Here is a 21,214-nt window from a genome sequence, read left to right on the forward strand (position 1 = left end):
TTTCTTCAGTGTTTTCTCAGACCTCTGGAGTTGGTGTAACTCAAGGCTCAATGGTTGACCTCTTCTCTACCTCAACTTACTCTTTTTTAGTCTAATTCACGACTGTAGTATTGTGTGTGCACTTGTGATTTTCAGATTTATTGCTATGGCTCAGACCTCTCCTATCAGTCTAGAATTTCTTATCTAACTGGCTTTGAAAGCTGACATGGATGTTTAATGGGATCTCAATCTTATGTTTAGGTACAAATAGAATCTTGACTTATCCCTGTAATACATCCTTCACTGGCTTCCCTGTTTCAGGAAAGGACAGCTGCCAGTTGCTTGCTCCGGCACAGAATCTAGAGGTCAGCCCTATTTCGTTGTTTCTTTCTAATCCTTCACATTCGATGCCTGCATTCTGAACATTGTCCTCTAGATCTATCTCACCGCTTCCAGAGTCCGACCTGACCCATGGCCGCATCTTTTCTCAGGTGGAGCAGTGCTGCAGGGATCTGTTTCTAATGTCTCACTTCAGCTTTTCCCTCTAAAACACTAGGGCCAGCCAGCATTGTTTCAACTCTACTAAGAAACTGACAGAGACTTAAGCAACCTAAATTGATTCCTCTCTCACATCAGTTTGAAAATATTACTCCACTGTTGTTTTGTCAACATGTGTTGTCACTAGGAACCGGTGTTACCCGTCTGCTCCATCATCCACGACTTCATCCTGCCACATGACTCTCATCCTCAAGGTTCTCTCCTGATGCCCTTTAACCACCAGGTCCACATTTTACAGCCATAGGAGACCAGCAGGAGACCCGGAAAGGGGCTGTGGCAATATGTAGGTGTTTTCCTTGAAGCCTCTGCTCTTCCCCTTATATTTTATTTTGTTGATAAAATCTAATCACAGTGTCCATGGGGCTTCAAGGAAGTTTGGGAAATGCAGTCTTTAATTCCAAGGGACAAGATCCACAGCTTCAGCTGGGGTTCTAAGAAGGAGAGACAAGCAGATCTAAGGGTAAGCTGGATTTCTGCCTCTACATATCTTTTTTTGTTCAATTTTCCCCTAAAGAAGAGTTAACCCTTGAAAAATCAGATTACAATGACTTTTGAAAAGAGATCTCTGGATGTATATTTGTTTTATGCTTGTGTGAGAGTGCAGGTGTGTACATGCCAAGATATGTGTGCCAAGGTCAGAGAATAACTTTTTCCCAGGAGCTTCTGGGATTCTCCTGTCTCTGCTCACCCCGCCCCCATCTTCCCATTAGAGCACTGGGATTGTAGACACACATTCCATCGTGCTTGAGTTTTATGGCAGTTCCGGGATTCAAACTCAGGCCTTGATGCTGGCATGACAAGTACATTTACCCACGGAGTCTTTGCCTCAGCCCACTCAATAGCAACCCAGTGTGCTCAGATTAAGATATGAGTGGCCCTGTCTGTCTTTATTGTAACACTCTCTGTCTGTCTCATTTTCTTCTAGTAGCAGTAGCTTTTGTAGAGAATACCCAACTCTGTTCCCACTAAGAGCTTTGTATTTGCTACATCTGAAATACTTGACTTTCAAATCGGGGCAGAGCTCAGTAGCTGACTTCAGTAAGGCCTTGTGTCTTGATTTTATTCTTTAACATAATGACTATAGACCTACTATCAAGCTCCAATGGAACCCAGAAGAATCTTACTTTGGGATTGTCTACCCACATAATATCAAATTCATCTTACAACAGTTACAGTTTCACTGTGCATGCATGTGCATATATATATATATAGACATGTATATACACACATGCTTATATACATATATGTGATTTGAATTTTAAAAAAGATTTTTTTGGTTTTATATATGTTTGTATGAGTGTATGGCATGTATGTGAAGGTAACTGTAGAGGCCCAAAGAAGGCCTCAGATCTCCCCTGGATCTGGAGTTACAGGTGGTTGTGAGCTGCCTAACATGGGTGCTGGGAACCAAATTTCTGGCAGAGCAGAAAGTACTCTCTCCACTCCCAAAGACTGACTTCTATTGCAGTTTTAAAGTCAGTCACTTACTTTCTATAGACAATTACTTGGGCATTTATTTATTTTCAAGTTTTGCAGTTCTCTTTGGTATTTTCAAACTCAAAAACTTACATGAATTGAACATTTTCCCCCATAGAATATAGTGAATAGAATTTTTTCTGGGATGGATTTACATTTTGCTTCAATCAAGGTTTCAAGACTGAAAATTTTCTGACTAAAGGAACTTCTTTATTTGTAAATCTTCATTAAAGATTATTAACAAAAGTCCTACAACTCATGTTACTTTAACTATGAAAGCCCAAAGTCCAACAATTGTTTAGAGCAGGGCTTCTTCACTCCATTTCAATAATAATAATCATAATAATAATCATCATAAACTATTATTATTCCAAAAAATCTCCACAGATCTATTTATTTTTTATTTTATATGGATGTTTGCCCATATGTATGTATTTCCTGTGTGCATGCCTGGTGCCTGCAGAGGCCACAAGAGGGCGCCAGATCACCTGGAACTGGAGTAGATCTGAGCCTCCATGTGGGTGCTGGGAACTGAACTCAGATCCTCTGGAAGAGCAGCCAGTGCTCTTAATCTCGGATCCCTCTCCCTAGTCCACTTTCCCCTGCCTTGAAGGGTGTTTTGGTAGCATCTCTGGACTTGTTAATGCCAGTAGCAACTTACATTCCCTTAGTTGTGATGGCCGAAAGTATCTCCAGACACCAACAAATTCCTAACAGATCGAAAAAAAAATCTCCGGTTAAGAAACACAGGATTAGAGGTTAAGGATTTGCAAAACTATTTGACAAAGCTCATTCACCCATTGGTTGGTAGAGCATGGACAGTTTTCTCATCCTGTAGAGCTCTGCAGAGGATTGGAACTTAGGCCTCATACCTGCTCTATCACTGAGCTGGCTTTTGTTTTGAAGCAGGGTCTTGCTAAGCTGTCAAAGCTGGCCTTGAATTTGTGCTCTACCCAAGACATGCCTAGAATTTGAAATCCTTCTGACTCAGACTCTTGTATAACTGGAATTACAAAGGCTTGCACTGTCAGACCTAGGTGAACAACTCCAAGTTCTAAACCTCAGTCTTGACATTGGTCTTGAACAAAAACTTCATTTTTGGATTGGAGTTTCCTCTGTTTAAAAATGGAGGTAATGACCCTGATCATTTAGGCTGTTGGGTAGATAGAGTCACTCTGTGGAGAAAGTCTGGCCCCCATACCTGGCACACACAGAAAGGCTCATTACTGGAAGTTTTTTTTTTTCTAAATCAAAATGGATTTGAGAGAAAAAGTAAGACTGTGGCCATTTCTGTCACACCTAGCCTGTGAGAAGGGGGATCTTGTGTGCATGTTGGAGAGAGAGGGTGTGAATGTCCTGTCATCTCAGTAGCAGAAGGGAATTTATAGCTGCTATGAAATATGACAACACAAAGGAATTGTCAAAGGCACGCGAACTCAGTGGGAGCTTACAATAAACACTGTGGTTCTACCTGTTGACGCTGTTCAAAGTAGGCGCACAGCCTGAACACGCCTTGCTTCTGCTGGCCCCAAGGTCCAAGCTGCCATGATCTACTGAATGATTACTTTGTGAACTTTCTGCACAGTGGTTTCTCTGTGTGCTGGCCGCTCTAGTCTGTGGTCTTCCCCACAGCAGCCAGAGCGAGGCTTTTGAAACACTGGGATCTTATCTCTTTGTTCAAAATCCTCCAATAGCATCTGGTAAGGTCCCAAGTTCCAATCCACCGGTGTCTAACCTCTTGCCTTATCTTCTGAACTCTGGGCCTTGTGGCTTCCTTCCAGCATCCAACGGGCCGTAAGTGCATGCTCCTCGGGGTTTCCTCGCTGCTGGTGTTTCTGCTTGGAACTCTCCCTTGGACTCGAGGCTTCTGTGTTTCCTGTGGGTCTCTGTATTCATGTTCCCGTCGAGTCCTCTATGTGCATAGTTATGCCCCACTACCGCCACCATTCCACCCTGACCCAGAGTTCCTTGTCATTCCTACCCTGCTCCCTTTTTCCCCGTAGCATGGTCTACCATCTAAGGCAGAATAGCTTGTAGGGGTCGCTTTGCTGTTGACTCTCTTGAACTCTGAACACTGCTGATTGACAGCAGGTGCTGGATAAATCTCTTGAGTGGGTGGAATGGGAAGAACAAAAACAGTTAAAAACTTCATCGAAGCAAATGCGTACACACAGAAAACCATGATTCCGTTCACATAAGCAAACCATGCAGGCCTTCATTGCCTACATCTGCTGGCTTTGCCATTGCCTTGGACATTTGCTTAAAACAGCTCTGACAGGTATAACACCCCCACGACCAGGAACCCTTACAATCTGAAGGGAAGAGAAACATGGTGCGGATGATGGGACTAGAGGTTAAGAAATTTACGACCCTTAGGCGCACACAGCGCAGGTGGTCATTTCATTCTGGCTGCCCCACACAGGTCGAGTATGGGGAACACAGAGAGACAGCTGAGTCCTTAACTTGCTCAGGTGACTTCCTCCCCACCCCCATGCTGTGGCAGTCAGTTCCTCAGATCCATCCTGACGTCTCCCGTAGCCTGACAGTCTTCTTCCGGATGATACACTTCAGATGTGATTGACAGGCTCTCCACTACCCATGATTCTAGCATCCAGCCCCTGGCTACGTGCAATTTGCCTGACATTTGTCACTTTTTAAATTGTCTAGATTCTAATTCCTTCTAGGGTGTTATTACATCTTGGCAGGAGGATGCTCCCAGCGCTTGCTCTGTCTAGGAGACCTTAAGAGCCTCGTTCCTTCTCCATCTGTAGAAAGTAGGTTTCTGACCTGAGAAACCCCATAGGGAACTTCTTCAGGGCCTCTGCAACAGGATGGGTGACCAAGGCAGAATCATTCAGAGCAACCATCTTTGCTGAGAGAACTGTGGAAATTCTTACTTTCTAACTATGCCGCTTTGTGCTGTTTTCCAGACTGGTCCTTAGGCCTTGTCTTAATCCCAAGAATTGCCTTCTTTTTATATCTGGTATTATCTGTTATAATCCCCAGTCCTAACTGATACACACCATGATCACAGTTAGCAAACTCAGGCTTTTTGCTTCAGGCTCTGCAAGGGAAGGTGACTGGACAGTAAGGAAAAAAATAGAATTGCTTCTACTAGAGGGAAGGGTGGAACAAAAGCATTCTTGGGCTTTTTCTCACAGAATTTGCATGAGTTTTCTGAAAACAGATTGCATAACATTGGTGGCATGAAACAATTCCTAACTATTATTTCAGGGTGTCTGTGGGTCAGAAGCCTGGGAATGGCAGAGCTGAGCTCTCTGCTCAGGTTCTCACTAAGCTGAAGTCACGTGCCATTTGAGTCTGCCATCTCATCTACTGCTCAAGGCCTCTGGTTGTTGTTACAGTATTCCAAGAGCAGCAGGACCAAGGTCCCCATTTCCTGGTTAGCTGCTGGTGGCGGCCCCTCAGGCTTTTCTCAGGTACCTTCCCATGTGTCCTCTCTCAACACACCCTCATTATGGCAATTTCTTTCCATGCTAGGGGGACAGCATCTTCTGCAGTTTTGCATATCTCTGACTTCCTCCGTTTCTGACCTCCAGACAGTCTTTCTAAAAGGTCTTTTGTCCAGGGTGGCCCACTATCAGGAATAGTGGGGCAGTCGCAAAAGGAGTGGGAATCTGGGATGCTACCAGGAATTCCAACTTCCATGGCATTCCCATTATTAGGTCCTTGGAAATTTGTCTGGATGCCTCAGGACCAAACGGAACAGCTTGGCTATGGTAGCAAACGAACATCTACGGACGGAGCTTCTTGCTGCGTCACTCCCAGGTTTGCTGGGAAGAAATACACAGATGGCAATGTGAGGCTTATCACAATTCCTAGACGAGCTGATACCAGTATGAAGTAGATAACGGCACTGGTTTTTGTTGTTGTTCTCCCCACTTTTGAGGGCGCATTTGTGCGTAAGTGGTGCAGCTTTAAGACACCTTCTTCTGGGGATGGAGAGATGGCTCTTCCCGAGGATCCGAGTTCAGTTCCCAACACCCACTTCATGCTGCTCATAACCGCCTGTAACTCCAGCGAATCCAATGCCCTCTACTGATTCGTAAAGGGCACCAATGCATGAGACATACAAGCACACAGACGTATATAAACAAGTTTAAAAAATTAGAAGCCTCTTCCTGGTTGAGGAACCATATAAGAAATTTTCTCCAGTCTAAAAGAATGCACTTTGGTCATGGAGATCTGAGCCAATGCCATCGCCACTTCGCAACCTTTGGGGGAAAATGATCATTTTCCATTGTGATTTGGAAAAAAAATGAAGCGATGTAATTGTAACACAACAGTGTCATAGGACCCATGACACCTGCTTTGAAAATAAATCTCCCGGTTTTGTCTTCCCCTTTATTTTCAATGAGTGCTCCAGCATTGTTGTGGCTGCATTAATCTAGCAGCAGGGAACCATTATCCTATGACAACAGTCTCTCCCATTAACATTATCTTTTAATTTTAAGATTGTTTAGATGACTGCTAGAAGCTACTAAATTAAGACAAAATGAAGAAAGCATTATTTTCCCCCAGCCAAGTATTCAGTCAAATAACCCGTCTCTGACCCTGACTGCTCTTGCAAAAGTGACACCATTATTTTTATTTCAGATTTCAAAATATTATTTGGGTGTAAGCTGAAATTTCCAGATATGTAGACTGTTTTAAATGCCATCTAGGAAAATAACCATTAAATTGAAATTATTATTTATACTGCTTGCCTTATTCCAAAGTATATATTAAGAGTTGGAGATACTGTTATTTTTCTAGGAGGCAATTGTTGTAGTAAATCAGACAATAATGAAATCACAATGATGAAAACTCAGTAAAGGAATAAAAGAAACATTTGTCTAGTAGAGTTTACTCTGGGAAATAATTGAATTTGGAGAATGTAGCAAAAATGAGACAGGATGAAAACAAACACAAAAGTAAAATAGAATTGTTGTTATGGGCGAGTACTATCCAATATTCTGATGAACTTTAAAGTGACAGTTATACCATGATGAGCAGTATCTGTGAATTTTATATCCATGTATTACGAGAGTTTCAAATAATAACTAACTTAGCTAGTGTTCATTGGATTCAAATGGTCTCTCATCCTATGGACTGAATCCTGATACTTGAAGAGATACAAAAAATCTTTCAGGATGTGTTTTACTTCCCTGCCTCTGGGCTCTCCAGAAGCAGAGGTTAGAATAACTGTAAATGAGGAATATATCTAAATAGTCATGTGACCGGGGATTTCACACGTTCAATAGTAGGGATCTGTGATTCTCTTCCCAGTTCCCATGAGTAAAGCAAACAAGAAAATTCACGGACACCGAGTAACTGTGTTAATAGAATCTCTCCGGGGAAAAAAAGAGAAAGGCTTAAGTTGTGAATTCCCCCATATTGTTAATGTACTTCAAGTAGGCCATCAATATGTGTCCTATTTACTGATAGGCACGCATAGGTGGAGGGAAATCAATCAAAACCCTCATCCATAAATTATCATGACTTCTAGAAATTATCAAAACTTCACTGGAGTGTCATGTGCCGTCTTCCCAGCAATGAGTTATAGTCAATAATTCACCCCCTGACTGGACTGATAACAGACAGATATTCTAATAATGTGTAGGATTTACTACCGGACACACCAGCAGTAAGTAGGAATTCCAGTGCAGTGTTAACTGCTATCTCAGTGGAGAAGAGCAATAAGGAGACATCTGGGTACAACGTTGGAATATTTAAACCCCAGGGTTAGAACAAACATATCTTAAAGGTAGTGTTGTTTAAGTTTTCATTATTTAAGCAAATTGTTTCCATGGTATTGTTCTATAATGACTCTTCCTGGCCCTATTGTCTGAGAACACAGCAGATGGCTCCGTAAAAAATGCTGAAAATAAAGTCAGTTTTATTCTTTGGTTCTTCCCCCAAATTTGAGGATGGCTTCACTTGAATATTTCATTTTACAGGAAATTTCCTTAAAAAAATCATCCTAGACTAAAAGTCTTAAATATGTTTTCAGTGATTTCTTATCATACAGAGAGATCAACAAATTTGCTTTCTCTGTCAGAATGTTTTGAAGCTAGAAAAGAAGTGGTGATTCATCAAAAACAATTTTATTATGAAATTTGATTTATGTTGAGAAATATAAATGATGACGTTATAATGTGTACCTCTGCGTGGAGGGAACACATTTTAGTCAATTGAGTTATCCAATTTTATTATTTTAAAAAATCCATATCTGGTTGTTGTTTTTATTTGAAAAAATTTATAGTGCTATATGTGGTAGAAATGTATGCTTTTCAACTCCACAGACAGCTATGGGTTGTACTCCCCTAATTCCAACAGAGCCATTCATTATAATGAATAAACATGCTCATATTCTCATCAATTTCTTTGTGAGCAAATAGAAACTAGTACTATATTGAAAACAGCTCATTTCATTAGAAAACTGTACTGAATTTTTAAAAAAGCTTAATTATATCAATACCGCAATTAAAAATGACACCACAGAAGTTGTGGTTTAGAGAGCTTAAGATTTTTGAATTATTATCTTTTACTAAAAAGCAGAGATAACAAAAAGGAAAATGAATTATGTTGTATGGCTTTAATTTCTCTGTCAATAAGTACTCATTTCCTTTGTCTTGGACAGGGGTGGTAATTGATTTTAAATAGGATCACTGTTTTTGACAGAATATATAATATACTCAGCAGTGATTATCTCACATACACACACATTTCCCAATCATATCTATACTCTCTTTTGTACCTATTATTAAATTAAATTTATCCAAGAAAAGTTTTATCTCAGTTTCAATAAGTACCACCTGACCCATTAGACCATCTAAAATAGCAGTTTCCAACCTGTGGCTCGAGGTCCCTTTGAGGGTTGAATGACCCTTTCACAGGGTCACCTAAGACCATCAGACAACACAGACATTTACATTATGATTCATAACAGTAGCAAAATTACAGGCATGACGTAGCAACAAAAATAACTTTCTGGTTGGAGGTCAGCACAGCATGAGGAACTGTAGTAATGGAACCCAGCTCTGGGAAGTTTGAGAATCGCTGCTGTAGCCTGAAGGAACACACCAAGGCTCTTCAAATAGTCTGTCCATTGCTTTGCAGAATGCCACTTGTGCTTGGAGTGTTGACAGACTCCAGTCTTAGCTATGGAGTCTGGAGAAGCCAAATTCCTCCCAGGAAATCATCACCATGAGATTTACCAACAGTTCTGAAACAGATCGGGGCTGTAGTTAGAGCCTTTCTTCCAAGCCCACATAAATAAGTCAATTTTTACAATTATATTAAAGTTGCCTTGCTTGTCAGAGAAAATACTCAAATTCTGTACCCCCCATCAGCTTTTCCACCTTTCCTGTCATTGCCAAGAGTTCCACACACCCTAATAAAATAGAAAAATTAAAGCAGAATCCAGGTCTTCAGTTATGTTTCCAAGTATAGCAGTCCCAATGCTATATCAACAATATGGATACTTTGTTTTCTTCAGCCATGTTCTGCTTTATTCCAATTAAAACCAATTACTTCCCTATGGCTTTATAAAATAGGAGTTAGGCTAGAACTTTCTAAAACTAATTAGCATAAATAATTTGGTGGGATATTTACCACCTATAGCCATTGAGCTTTAAAATGTTACAGCAAAGCAACTGCTTGTTCTTCCATCATGGGAGCCCCTTCTCTCTCGTTTCCTCTTCATTTCTTTCTTTTCAAAGAGTTGCTTGTTTTTTGAGACAAGATCTCATGTGGCTGAAACTCTCTTGGATTTTCTGTGTAGCTGAGGATTACCCTGAATTTCGGATTCTTCCCTTGTCACCTGAGTGAGGGTTACACATGTACGCTACCGCACTTGGTTCATTCAGTCTTTGGGACCCAACGAAGGTGCATGCTCCACCAACTCCACCAGCTGAGTTATATCCCCTAGCCTTTCCTTCTTCTTGTTCCTTCTTCCCTTTCTCACCTCCCCCCTTTCTTCTTTTGAGGGTCTTGCTGCCCCAAATTTCCTAGCTTGAGCAGCCTTCCCAGCTCAGCCTCTCAACGGCTGAGACAATAAGCCCACCCGTCCAGCACACCATATTCAATTTTAAGTCCTATTCTTAAAAGCTTCCAGCCTTCCCAGGCCCTGGTTACTGGGCTATATTCCCTACACCCAGCTGATAGAAAAGCATAACCTGCCCACTAGTCTTTGGCATTAGTTTTAACTAGTTTCCTCTCATGCCTTATGCACGGGGGCCTTTGGAGTTCTAGGATGCCAGAGTAAAGATGGGTGGGCACTCTTGTAATGTCTTTCCTAAAAAGCCCTCCTTCAAACACACAGTTTGTCATGGACTTTTAAAGGGCATCATCTCCCCCTACCCCCTTTGAACAGGAGTTGGGCACTTGTCTTGGGCATTGTCATATCAGAAGATGACAGACAAAGCTTCTGTTGTCTGTGGAGTCTTTGAGGGATTGTCACTGGAGAATTGCAACGTCCATAAGTAAGAACTCACGTGAGAAGGTGGGAAGTGTAGACAAACAATTTCAGGACAAGTAAGGAAAAATGGAAGCTTGATATAGATAGGATTCACATGGTCCCTAAATTTGATAAAAGCCTGGGAACAGTTTGGGTTTCTTTCTTTCCTCCTTCCTTTCTTTCTTTTTTTTATAAAGTACCATAATTTGTGTCTTATTTTAGGTTACTGAATGAATGATGAATGTGTGACTTCAGTGGAGTCTACCCAAACCAACAGACACCATGCAACATTATCCCGAGTTAGTTCATCTTACTTTACATTAAAAGTATTTCTTGGTGCTATTTTTTAAACGACTGTTTGAACAATTCTATTAAACAGAACACAGGTGCCCTTCAGGAGCTTGTATTGTTCACCGTTTTTGTGTGTTTAGGATGAGTAGAAATGAAAGAGTGACCCCTGGGTTCCTCCCTCTTCTGAGATCTCAGACAGACTTTGCTATCTGCATGAGAAAGGACTGCTTAGACTGAGGATGCAGAAATAAAGACTACCCAGAGGTGGCGCTGTGGTTAAAGTACACCTGGATTTCGACCACAGCCAACGGATTCACTTCCTATCCTTCAGAGGAGATGGTAGCCCCTACCACGTTTGCATTTCTATAACCACAGTAACCCGTAAATTAAGCTCTCTCTTAATATATTCCTGCCCACTCCACTTTACTGGGATATGTATGCAGACTTCATACACAATTAGAAGCAAAATATTAAAACCACCTCTGAAAGTGTAGGCCCCCATGTAGCCTGGAGACACATGCTCAAAGTTCCATCCGTCCCTCTTTCCTTCCATGCACAAAGACTAGCTAGATCCCCAGGGAATCATCCAGTGATAGCTGAGCGCACTCCTGCTTAAATTTATAACATTTCATTTTGGAATTAAAATTTAATTTTATGTTCATACTCGAGGAAATACCATAACTCAGGATGATGCTATATATTATGTGTTTTGGTTTTTAAAAATCAGCTAAAAAGGAAAAAAATAGAGACCATCTGGTTTAATTTCTTCTTTTTATTTTTTAGATAAGAAACTGATGCAAAGAGATGGAAATCTTCTCATCTGACATATTTCAACACCATAGCAGCCACTGAGATCTTGTCCCAGCTAGGCAAAGTGGTACAGGCCCCAAATCCCAGAATTCAGAAGGCAGAGGCAGAAATATCTACTTTGAAACTGGTCTTAAAAACAAAACTCCTTGTTGGGCTGATTTAACTTGTTGTAAGTCAAAAATGATCCTAGGAATTACAATGTGTTATTTCTTCCTGGTGTCCTTCCCTCCTTTGAGTTTAAAAAAACGAGAACAAAACAAAACAAAAAACTTTCCTAAATTGGCCTGCTTTCATCATGTCTACCTGCAGCTGTTTTCTGCATAGGGCATTCCAATTATGATTATGTCGATGATTTTTATAAAAACGCTTTTAATATATGCACACGGTGAAGTAATCATAAGAAGTCAACATTAAATACATATCCATAAAAATAATCTTTAACTGTAACATGCTAGGAATTCAAGGAGCTAAATTATAGAAATGGGTGTTTTAGCTGGCATTAAAATCACCCTCTGCCTGGTTTCATGAGCAATATTTATCCTTTCGTACTAATTTTGGCTGTTTAGAGACCAAAAATTCTGCACTATAGATGTTTTTGATTGGTTTTCCTTCAACTTTTCTTCAGTCTAGCAGGCCTGACTGGTTTTCCTTCAACTTTTCCTCAGTTTAGCAGGCCTGCGTGTAACGCAGTGTGAAAGCTTGTCCCACAACACTGGATGTAGTTAATGTTGCCTAGCAGAAGGACTTTGTGATTCCATGATAATTCCCAACAGAAAAATCTCTCTGGAACTTACCATTGATAATCAGTCCTAATATTAACATCAGATCAGAGACTTATTAAGCCTGCTTGGCAGAATAAGGTCGAATAATGAGATACTCAAGAATCTAGGCTGAGTTCTGGCCCTGGAAACAGGCTCCGAAGCCAGCATTCCTCAAATCTTGGAATGTACAAGAAATGACTAGTCTCCCTTCCATAGGGCTGTGAGCTGGCAGCTCTGGCAAATGCTTGCATCGCTTTAGGGGGAGAGAGCTAGTCTATCCCTCCACACAGAGGGAGAATGCGAGCAAAAGCTTTTCCCAGAAAGTTTTCTTCATCTCTGCAAACCAGGGATGTGATCTGTATCCACCAGCAACTGACGAGCATCTCTGAATTGCCTGCTCCACGCAGTGTACCCGGGGGTTAACGGGAGCAAAGATGGGGTTAAGCAGGCAGTACTCGGGTAGGAACTGTTTCCCACTTCCCCCAGGGTTTTGTAATCTGCAATCCCGTGAATTAAACACAACACCCGCTTTTTGCACCAGTGTGAAGTCCACCTCCCTGCGGCAGGAGGACTCCTTTACCCTAACAGGAAGAGACCCATTTCTGGGAAAGTAAGTTTCCCGAGGATCTGCTCTCTGGGTCGGGGAGGGCGATCCCCCAGGGCCCTCCGGGGTCGGCTCCACGCGTCCCCGCGCGCCGGGCAGGCAGGTGTGGTTCCGAGCCTGGGCACGCGCTCGCTGGCCGCGTCCCCCGCGCCACCGGGGTCCCTTCTCGTCCGTCCCCCGACCCCGGCCCCCCGCCTTCCCCGTCCGGGCCCGCTCAGCCGCCCGCCTCGCTCCCCGCCCCCCGAGTCTCGTTTCAGTCACCCTTTGTCCTTCCCCGGATTGGCAGGTTTTATTATTCCGCCTGAACAATCCGGCCGCCCAGTGGCTGAGGGTCGCTGACGTCGGCGGCAGAGCCGGGGAGTAGTTGGGATTCTGCTCTGTCAGTAACACATGTGTAAGCGCCGCCGAAGGAGCGAGCCAGCCGGTTAGAGGCCCGCGCCGCCGCCTCCGAGCCGGGCAGCAGCAGCAGCAGCAGCAGCAGCGGGGCAGCCGATCGGTGCAGCGCTCCCGGCCGGCCAGCCGGCCCGCAGCTCTCCGCTCCGTGCGCCGTCGCGCGGGCCGCGGGGCCGAGCTTGCCCCGCCGCTCCCCGGCCGCAGCTCGCGGGAGGAGGGGGGAGCTCGGCCGAGCCGCCGGCGGCCCCGAGCGGGCGGGCGGGCGGGAGGAAGGCGGCGGCGGCGGCGGAGGAGGAGGAGCGCGGGCGCGGCGGGGGCGGGGGCGCGTACAAAGTGAAGCCACATTGCCAAACTTGCAGCCGCGATTGCAGCAGTGGCTGCCGCTGCGCCGCACGGGCCGGGCCGAGGGGCGCCTGCAGCTGCTCGCGCTCAGCCGGGGGCTGAGGATCGGGACCCGCGGGCTGAGACTTGACACTTCTGCGCCGGGCCGCCTGCCACTTAGCGTGGGGCTCCCTCTACCCGCCCCAGAGCCACGCGATTAAAAAAAAAAATCAGCCCTTAGCCCCCTCCTCCCCTTCCCTGCTTCTGCGAGAACTCCCTCCCTCCCTCCAGCTCCGCCGGCCCCGGCGCCCCTGCCCTGGAAGCCGAGCGGCTCCGCTCGCATTTCGCCGCCGCCGCCGCCTCTCGCAGTATTGCAATATAGGGGAGAAGCAGGTAAGGGGGTGGCTGGGGGCGCCGCGGGCGGGGAGGGGCGGGTGGGGAGGGGAGCTGATCGGGGCCGGGGCTGTTTTCTTTGGCTTCCTTCCTTTGACCGTCCCAAATTGCAAGTAAACAATACGTCGCCTTAGATAATGCGTGACTCTGAAACTACCCGAGGCCGGCCTGCGAGCTAGCACGGAGGGCAGCCCCGGGCCGCCAGCTTTGTAGCGGTTCCTTGCTTACAAAAGGGTTCTTCTTGGAGACTGGGCTGGTGGGGACCCTAGAGAGGGCTGGGGGCAGTCCCAGTTCCTACAGGAAAGGCAGGGGCTGCTTGGATGAGAAGTGATGTGTGCGTGGGTGGGGGCGATAGTCGTGACCCCCCCAACACTATTTGAGACAGGGACCGAAAAGCTCTAAGTGACCAGGATCCGGCATTGCCGGTTCTTTTTAAAAGAATTCCTCTTGGCTTATAAATCTTTTGTTCCAATCCAGGAGAAATCCGGTGAATCACCTAATTAAAATCAAGACATGAATTAAGCATCCATTTTTGTACTACAAATGGCCAGCGCTACGTTTGTCCCTCCCTTGGTCTCCATTAAAAAACACCAGAGACGTTGTTAAAGGGGGGCAGATTTTGCCTCTAGCTGCCAGCTCTGCTTTCTATTTCACTGACTGTCCCAGGACCTAAATTGCTTGGCTATGTAATTACTAGACTATAAGCCTATTTAACTTAAAAGCTTTCTTTCTTTCTTTTTTTTTTCCAACTCTAAATGAAACTTGATGAGGGCCCGTCCTTAGTTATCAGGGGAGTCAGTTTCTGGTCAGTCCTCTTGATTCATCTCTTTTAGATTTAATCAGCATTAAGGTATTGCTTGTCCTTAAGAGCTTTAGCTAATGGGGTTACTGGATGCTTTTCTCAGTGTAATGTTTCCTTTTCAAAAAAAAATACATATATATTTACCTCTCACTAAAGATGGGGGCGGGGAGCAGCTTGGAATCTCCTCCCTCCCCCTCCCCTTTTAAAAAGGAATTCGGAGCGATTAAAACGTTGAGGGGGGGAACAGTTTAAAGACCTAGGGCAGGAAATGCAGATTCATTTGGGTTAGGGCTGAAATTGTAACAAAAAGCAATTCCTCGAGTAAATGCATCAGATAAATCAATTTACATAAAGGTATGATGCATTCGGATAAATGCAATGCTAATGGGTTTTAGAGCGGTCCTGTTTCCAGAGTCTCGGGGTTGTGTTACAGCTTAATTGGTGCAGTTCTTATTCTGGTTTATTGTGCGGTCACTGGACACACGTTCCGGGACTCTTTCGGAGGAAATGTGTTTAAAATCGGCCTATTTAAGGAACCGGAGTCCTTTCGTTCCCTCTCCCCTGTTCTTTGCAGCAGTTAAGTTGGGCTGGGGACAGACAAAGTTCGCCCTCTCTCTTCTGAGGTATCAGCTGAATGTCTTGAGCAGATAGCTGGGAGCCTGGGGGAGCCCACACTCTCGCCTCACAGAGGACAAAGACAAAACAAGCTGCTTAATTGGCAGTAAATAACTTGATCTTTTTATAGAATAAGTGACTGGAGAAACACTAGGACTTTATTGGACTCCGGATTGGAGGCAACAAATTAATCGGTTTAAGCTAAGCTTTATAAATTGATTCCTATAATATACCCCAGTTGCTTCTCCTGTGGCATTCATTAGAAAGTGTGTGTGTGGGGGGGTGGTTTAAAAGCGGTTTGAGGTGGCATCGGGACTGGCTTGAATTTAACTTGTGTGTCCCTCAATAGTGCCTCCTCGAACATTATCTATCCCCCCCCCACCCTTTGGAGGAACAAAGCTCCAGCATTTAAATTGCTGATCAAGGGCAGATTAGCGAGACCAAAGTGGAGAGTGTTTGTATAGGAAGTTAACAGGCATCCTAAAGTTCAATGATCTATTATCCTTGCCTGTGTCCTGAAAACACTCATTGATCTTCAAAATGAAATGAGATTTGGAACAATAATGGGAGATGGCGGTCACCACAATGGCATGTGAAAGGTGCTGTTTAAAATACGAAAAACCAGTTTCGCAACTTTACACCCGGCACCCCCCTCTCCTCTCGCCACCTTGCCACCCCTCCCACCACCTCCATCTCCCCCTCGGCCTCTCCCTCCCTCCTCTCCCTCCCCTCCCTCCCCCGCGCCTTGCAGAAAACCCCGAACTATTTGCAACTTATGAACTGCAGCCTCACTTCCCCCGGCAGAGCTCGGGAGGGAACGTGGCTGCGGCGGGGCGGCCACCTCCAGCGGCCCGAGGCTGGCTCGCGGGGCTCGGCGGGGGCCGGGGAGGGGCCGGGCGCGGCGGTGGGTGGGTTTGACCCTCATTTGCTGGAGGCGGGCGGCGGCGGGAGGAGCGGGCGGAGGCGGGCGCTGGGGGGGGGGAGGAGAGGAGAGGAGAGGAGGAGGCGGCGCCGCGAGGGGTGGAGCGCGCCACCGAGCCTAGCTCTCGGAGTTTTGACAGTCCCCGAGCTGAAATTGTCAGCGGCGGCGAGCGCTTTGGAAAGTTGAGAGCAGCTCGTGGCCCCAGAACAAAGCTTGAGAAAAGTAAACAGGCGGCTGCTGCCGGCGAGCCTCCCTCCTTCCCTTCTCTCCGATCGGCCTCCTTCCCGCCCTGGCCCTGCTGCTGCTTCTCTTGCAGCCACTCTGGGGGAGGGAGGAGGGGAGCGCGCTGGCTTCTGGCGCCCGGCGGGCGATCGACTTCTAACTTTTGCATCCTCCGTTTTGTCTTTCTCTCTCCCTAGACCATGGTGAATCCGGGCAGCAGCTCGCAGCCGCCCCCGGTGACGGCCGGCTCCCTCTCTTGGAAGCGCTGCGCAGGCTGCGGGGGCAAGATTGCGGACCGCTTTCTGCTCTATGCCATGGACAGCTACTGGCACAGCCGCTGCCTCAAGTGCTCCTGCTGCCAGGCGCAGCTGGGCGACATCGGCACGTCCTGTTACACCAAGAGCGGCATGATCCTCTGCAGAAATGACTACATTAGGTAAGTTCGCTGCCTTTCTGCCAGATGGGTGAGCCCAGCAGGAGCAAGGCCAGGGGTTACCAGGGGTTTAAGGAAGGAGCGGACATCTATGGAGATACATGACAGACTTAAAAGAAAAAAAAAAAAAACCAACAACCCCCCCCCAAACCCTCCAGTTGGCGACATTTAAATGACTCAAGAAAGCATGTGTTAATTTTACAGTATTTGATGACAATTTATGGCTAAAAACTCTGGACTGGTGGTATTTGGGCGGTTAAGTGTCCAAGGTTGAGCACCCCCTGGAATAAATTCTAAGTGTAGTCTCAGCTTGGGCTTCAGGTTAAAAGTAAGCATGTCTAAAATGTGGGCGTTCAGGCGCTTTCTCAGAGCTAAGCGGGGACTCACACTCAGAGACAAAAGGTTTATTTAAAAATAAAAGTGCAGTTAGTGAGAAATTGTTCGTCTCTAGTGATGGCTAATTATGATATTTACATAAGCACTTTTCAACTTTTTTTGAGGGAAGTCTGTGACTCATTCTTTGTGCTCCTTGTGAAGAACACTGATTGCCCATCAGTTCAAAGACTTGTAATTCTTTTATAGTAAATAATAATAATATAATAAAATAAAAACAAGACCCTAGCGGTAGTGTTTTTCTTCATAGGCTCACTGGAAAGGTTTGGTGTACTCACTGTTGGTGTGTACCTTTTGGTGGAGACTCTGGGTTGTATGTGTGTTTTTATTTTCATTTGAAGGACCTTGGGGTTTGTTTTTTGTTGTTGCCATTTGTAGTTCTGCCCTTGATCCCCAAAAGAGACCATAGGATTATGCTAATCTTGCATTTTAAAGCAATGTATAGGAACAGTCATGTCGATATAGGCAGTCTTTTCCAACAGGCTGTGGGGCAGCTAATGGAAAGAGTTCTGGAGGTCAGGTGCCTATAGGATCTTTTCAGGTGAACTCAAGCTACTTAAACTCATTAATTTGAAAGGAGGCATTTGAAGGATTACACATTTAATTTGAGTAAATGGTTTGATAGACTGTTGCACATGAATGCTTCTAGGAGGTGTTCTGTTTCAACATCCAGTAATTAAAACACACACACACACACACACACACACACACACACACACCGATGCTAGAGAAACTCACACTTAAAAGAATTTCCTTCTGTTTGTTTCTGCTCTAAACCTTTGTCCTTACAGTGATTAGTAGAAAATTCAGTTCTGTCTTTTTGGGTAAATAGTGGATAAAATAATTTATTCCGAGTTTAGGCCCGCTGTGGTTACCATTATCTGTGGTTGATGCTATACAAGATCCCAGTGTAGTTTGGAGCTGAGTATGGGTGTGTTTGCCTCTGCTGATATCATTAGACTAAAATAATGGAGTAAAATGACGTTTGGTGATTCGGGTAATGCAACCTATATCCACTCCGCTAGCATCCTCAATCAGTCAAGTGTAAGAAATATGGGAGGAGGAGCTTTTATTTTTACATTAATAGGGCTGCATTAATTTCACTAAGTGTTCTTTTAGAAGTAAATGTTGGAAAATCATCAGGAGCTTGGGTGTAATGCTTCCCCTTCCAAGCAGTGCCATGGGCTTTGACAGTATTATAATTAAGTGAAGACAAAAATGTGGTAAGGAAGGATAGTGGTTTGGTGTGGAAAAATTCACAGTGCAGTTAAGATTTGGTGAATGGTGCAGGATCATCTCTTCAAGTGTTTGGGGGGGGGGATGTGTGTGTGTGTGCTATTTTTCTTTTGATTACTACTAATTAACCAGGAGATGGGTCCACTTGGATTCCCACAGGACAAGTTTAGGCAAGTGGCTTCCTGGGAATGAAGTCCATTCCTTTCCTTATTCTTGGGGCCAAATAACGAATGCCCTTTTGTGTTTTCTTGAAGCCTAGTGGAGAGGTGTGCACACAGCTTTAACCCTTAAATAATCTTGGAGTCTTGCTACTTTTTGCCTCTGAACTTGTGGACTGGAATTTGGCTTGCTCTAGAACTAGCTGCTACCCTGAGAAACTTTTGTCTGCCAAGAAGAGACATTCTAGTTTAGTGCCTAATGCATCATGGACATCCTCAGACTTTGCTCAGATGACCCCAAGCCCAGCCTCCTGTCCAGTCCCATAGAGATACCTGGAGTCATACTTTTCTCTCTGTCACTTAAGGAACCCGGGCGGCGGGGAAATGAAGAATATGCTGACATTCTTTTCCCTCCCAGATATCCCTTCTCCAAAGGCCCCCCTTTCATTTCTTCAGAGACCAGGAACTCCTGAAGAGTGGAAAGAGTGGCTGGTCCCAGCGGGTCACCAGGTGAAGGAGACCCCTCTGCCTGCCTGGGACCACACAGCAATTTATTACGGGGCTTTTACACAGTCTGACTTTGAGGGTTTTGTGTGTGTGTGTGTGTGTGTGTGTTTTGTTGTTGCTTTTTAAACAACCAAGATCTGGCTAAAAAGCTGCTGGGATCTGGGCGAGGCCAGTGGGGAGTGGGAGGTAGGAAGGAGAGGGAGGTGTTTCCCCCCCAATCCCTCCCCCATTCCGTGGCCAAGTGTCGATTGAGCAGAGATGGGCTTCTGCCCCCTCTCCTCCAAGATTTCAGATAAAGCGGCGGCCTTGCTGCAGCGAATCTGCACAATTAAAAGCTTTAATTAGTGGCTCCTCCATTTTCTTAGTTCTGATGGGCTTTATCTAATGAGATCTGGTCTCTGGCTTAGATCTACTCCGAATGACGTGTCCGCAATGAATGAGAGCTTCGTCGCAAACAAAACATTTAATTAACAAAATTGGCCTCTAAGAGAGGGAGGGAAAGGCTGGAAGCGGGGTGTAGAGAGGAGGGGGAGGGTGGGTCTTAAAGGGACCCACGTCTGCCTGACCCCTCCACCTTCCAAAAGTCGGGGAGCCTTACAGCTGCCCCCTCCCTTCCGCAGCTCCAGACCCCCTCAGCTCCACCCAAGCGCCACGCAGTAGCTTTGCAAACTCCCGTCTCCCCCCCCGCCCCCCCAATATGCGTTCCTCCACCCCCACTTCGGGCCGGGTGACTGGCGCGGAAAGTGCGGCCGGGGAGGAAGTTGGGACGCCGTCGGGTGGGGCTCCGATCGGAGCAGGCCAGTGGGTGGGTGGCGGGCCGAGTCCACGGTGCGGGGCCGCGAGGGGGCGAGCGAAGGGCAGGAGCCGGCGCGGTGGCGCTGGTGTCCCCGGCTCCACTCGGGCGGTTCACGTGGCGTCCGCAGCCGCAGTGAGCTGAGCTGACTGAGCTCGGGGCCCGGGCTGGGGGTTTGAGGGTGGCCCGAGGTGGAGGGTGTGTTTAGGGAGGGGATTCGCGTTAGGAAGGGGAGACGCTGCCAGGCAGCGAGTTCATTTCCCTGGTAATCAACAGCAAGCTGCTATATTCAGAGAATGCTGTCCCTTTAATTGAACAGGCTAGGTAATTAAATGGCACTTTTCCAATAGGACGTGCTAGGTAAATCTAATAGTTGGTTATTTAATATCACTTTGAAGTCTGCCCACTCAAGCACAATGACAGCACAGGAGCATGTGAACTATTAGCTAGGAAAAAAAAAAAAACCAGGATCTCAAAAATTAATTAAATCGCATGCAATTTAGGGGGAACGTTTATCTTGATTTGTCATAACAGAATTAATTCAAGGCCTCCAATTCACTTGGGGGCAGATCTGTTACTCTGAATTAACCAAGCGTAATTTGGCTGATTTTTTTTTTCTCTCCCTCCCCTCACTAATGCAGTAGTTGCGATTATGCACAGCCCCCCTCTTAGGTATAAATAGCTTCTGGTGCTTTTAAGGTGCTTGGACTCTAGTTATTCCAAAGTACCTTTAATGGACTTGGCTCCAGGCATAATTTCTGGGTTGCATTTCTTTGTTACATTTAATATAGCTGGTGCTGAATTTAGATTAAATATAGGATCCTGCTGGAAAACCAATTGCTTCTAGATCAGTAGCTGTGGATGTACATTTTTCTCCTCAGATAGGTTGCTGATATTTACTTGCAGGTACAAATGTGTACCTTTCAGCCACACTCTGGGAAATGTACCTCTCCGGTGCCTGAAAGCAGTTTAGAAGCACAGCCAGGTAGCGCTCCATATTGTGTGTATTTTGCTTGAAGTAATAATGCCATTGAAAATAAGCCCACCTATTGGCCATTGATGTTACTGAAGGATGCTAAGCGTTGA

General features: G+C 45.4%; 1 protein-coding gene and 1 long non-coding RNA gene across 4 annotated transcripts in view; both read left to right on the forward strand.

Moving 5' to 3' along the window:
- The first annotated feature begins 10,694 nt into the window (after positions 1–10,694).
- Positions 10,695–11,788, forward strand: LOC121142305. The gene is made up of 2 exons (XR_005879288.1): positions 10,695–10,773; positions 11,549–11,788. It is a non-coding gene; the product is annotated as an uncharacterized LOC121142305 (long non-coding RNA).
- A 1,836-nt stretch (positions 11,789–13,624) lies between these two features.
- Lmo4 (LIM domain only 4) overlaps positions 13,625–21,214 on the forward strand; it is a 16,234-nt gene continuing 8,644 nt past the window's right edge. Inside the window, exons 1-2 of one of the 3 annotated variants that reach the window (XM_040751668.1) lie at positions 13,625–14,047; positions 16,806–17,044. In XM_040751668.1, coding sequence (XP_040607602.1) covers positions 16,809–17,044 — 236 coding nt within the window. In that variant the 5' untranslated portion in view covers positions 13,625–14,047; positions 16,806–16,808. Of the gene's footprint in view, positions 14,048–16,459; positions 16,609–16,805; positions 17,045–21,214 lie in introns of those variants that run through there. The other 2 variants (XM_040751670.1, XM_040751669.1) reach the window with 2 other exon arrangements.

Source organism: Mesocricetus auratus, unplaced genomic scaffold, assembly GCF_017639785.1.
Source record: "Mesocricetus auratus isolate SY011 unplaced genomic scaffold, BCM_Maur_2.0 Super-Scaffold_100009, whole genome shotgun sequence".
Classification (NCBI taxonomy): domain Eukaryota; kingdom Metazoa; phylum Chordata; class Mammalia; order Rodentia; family Cricetidae; genus Mesocricetus; species Mesocricetus auratus.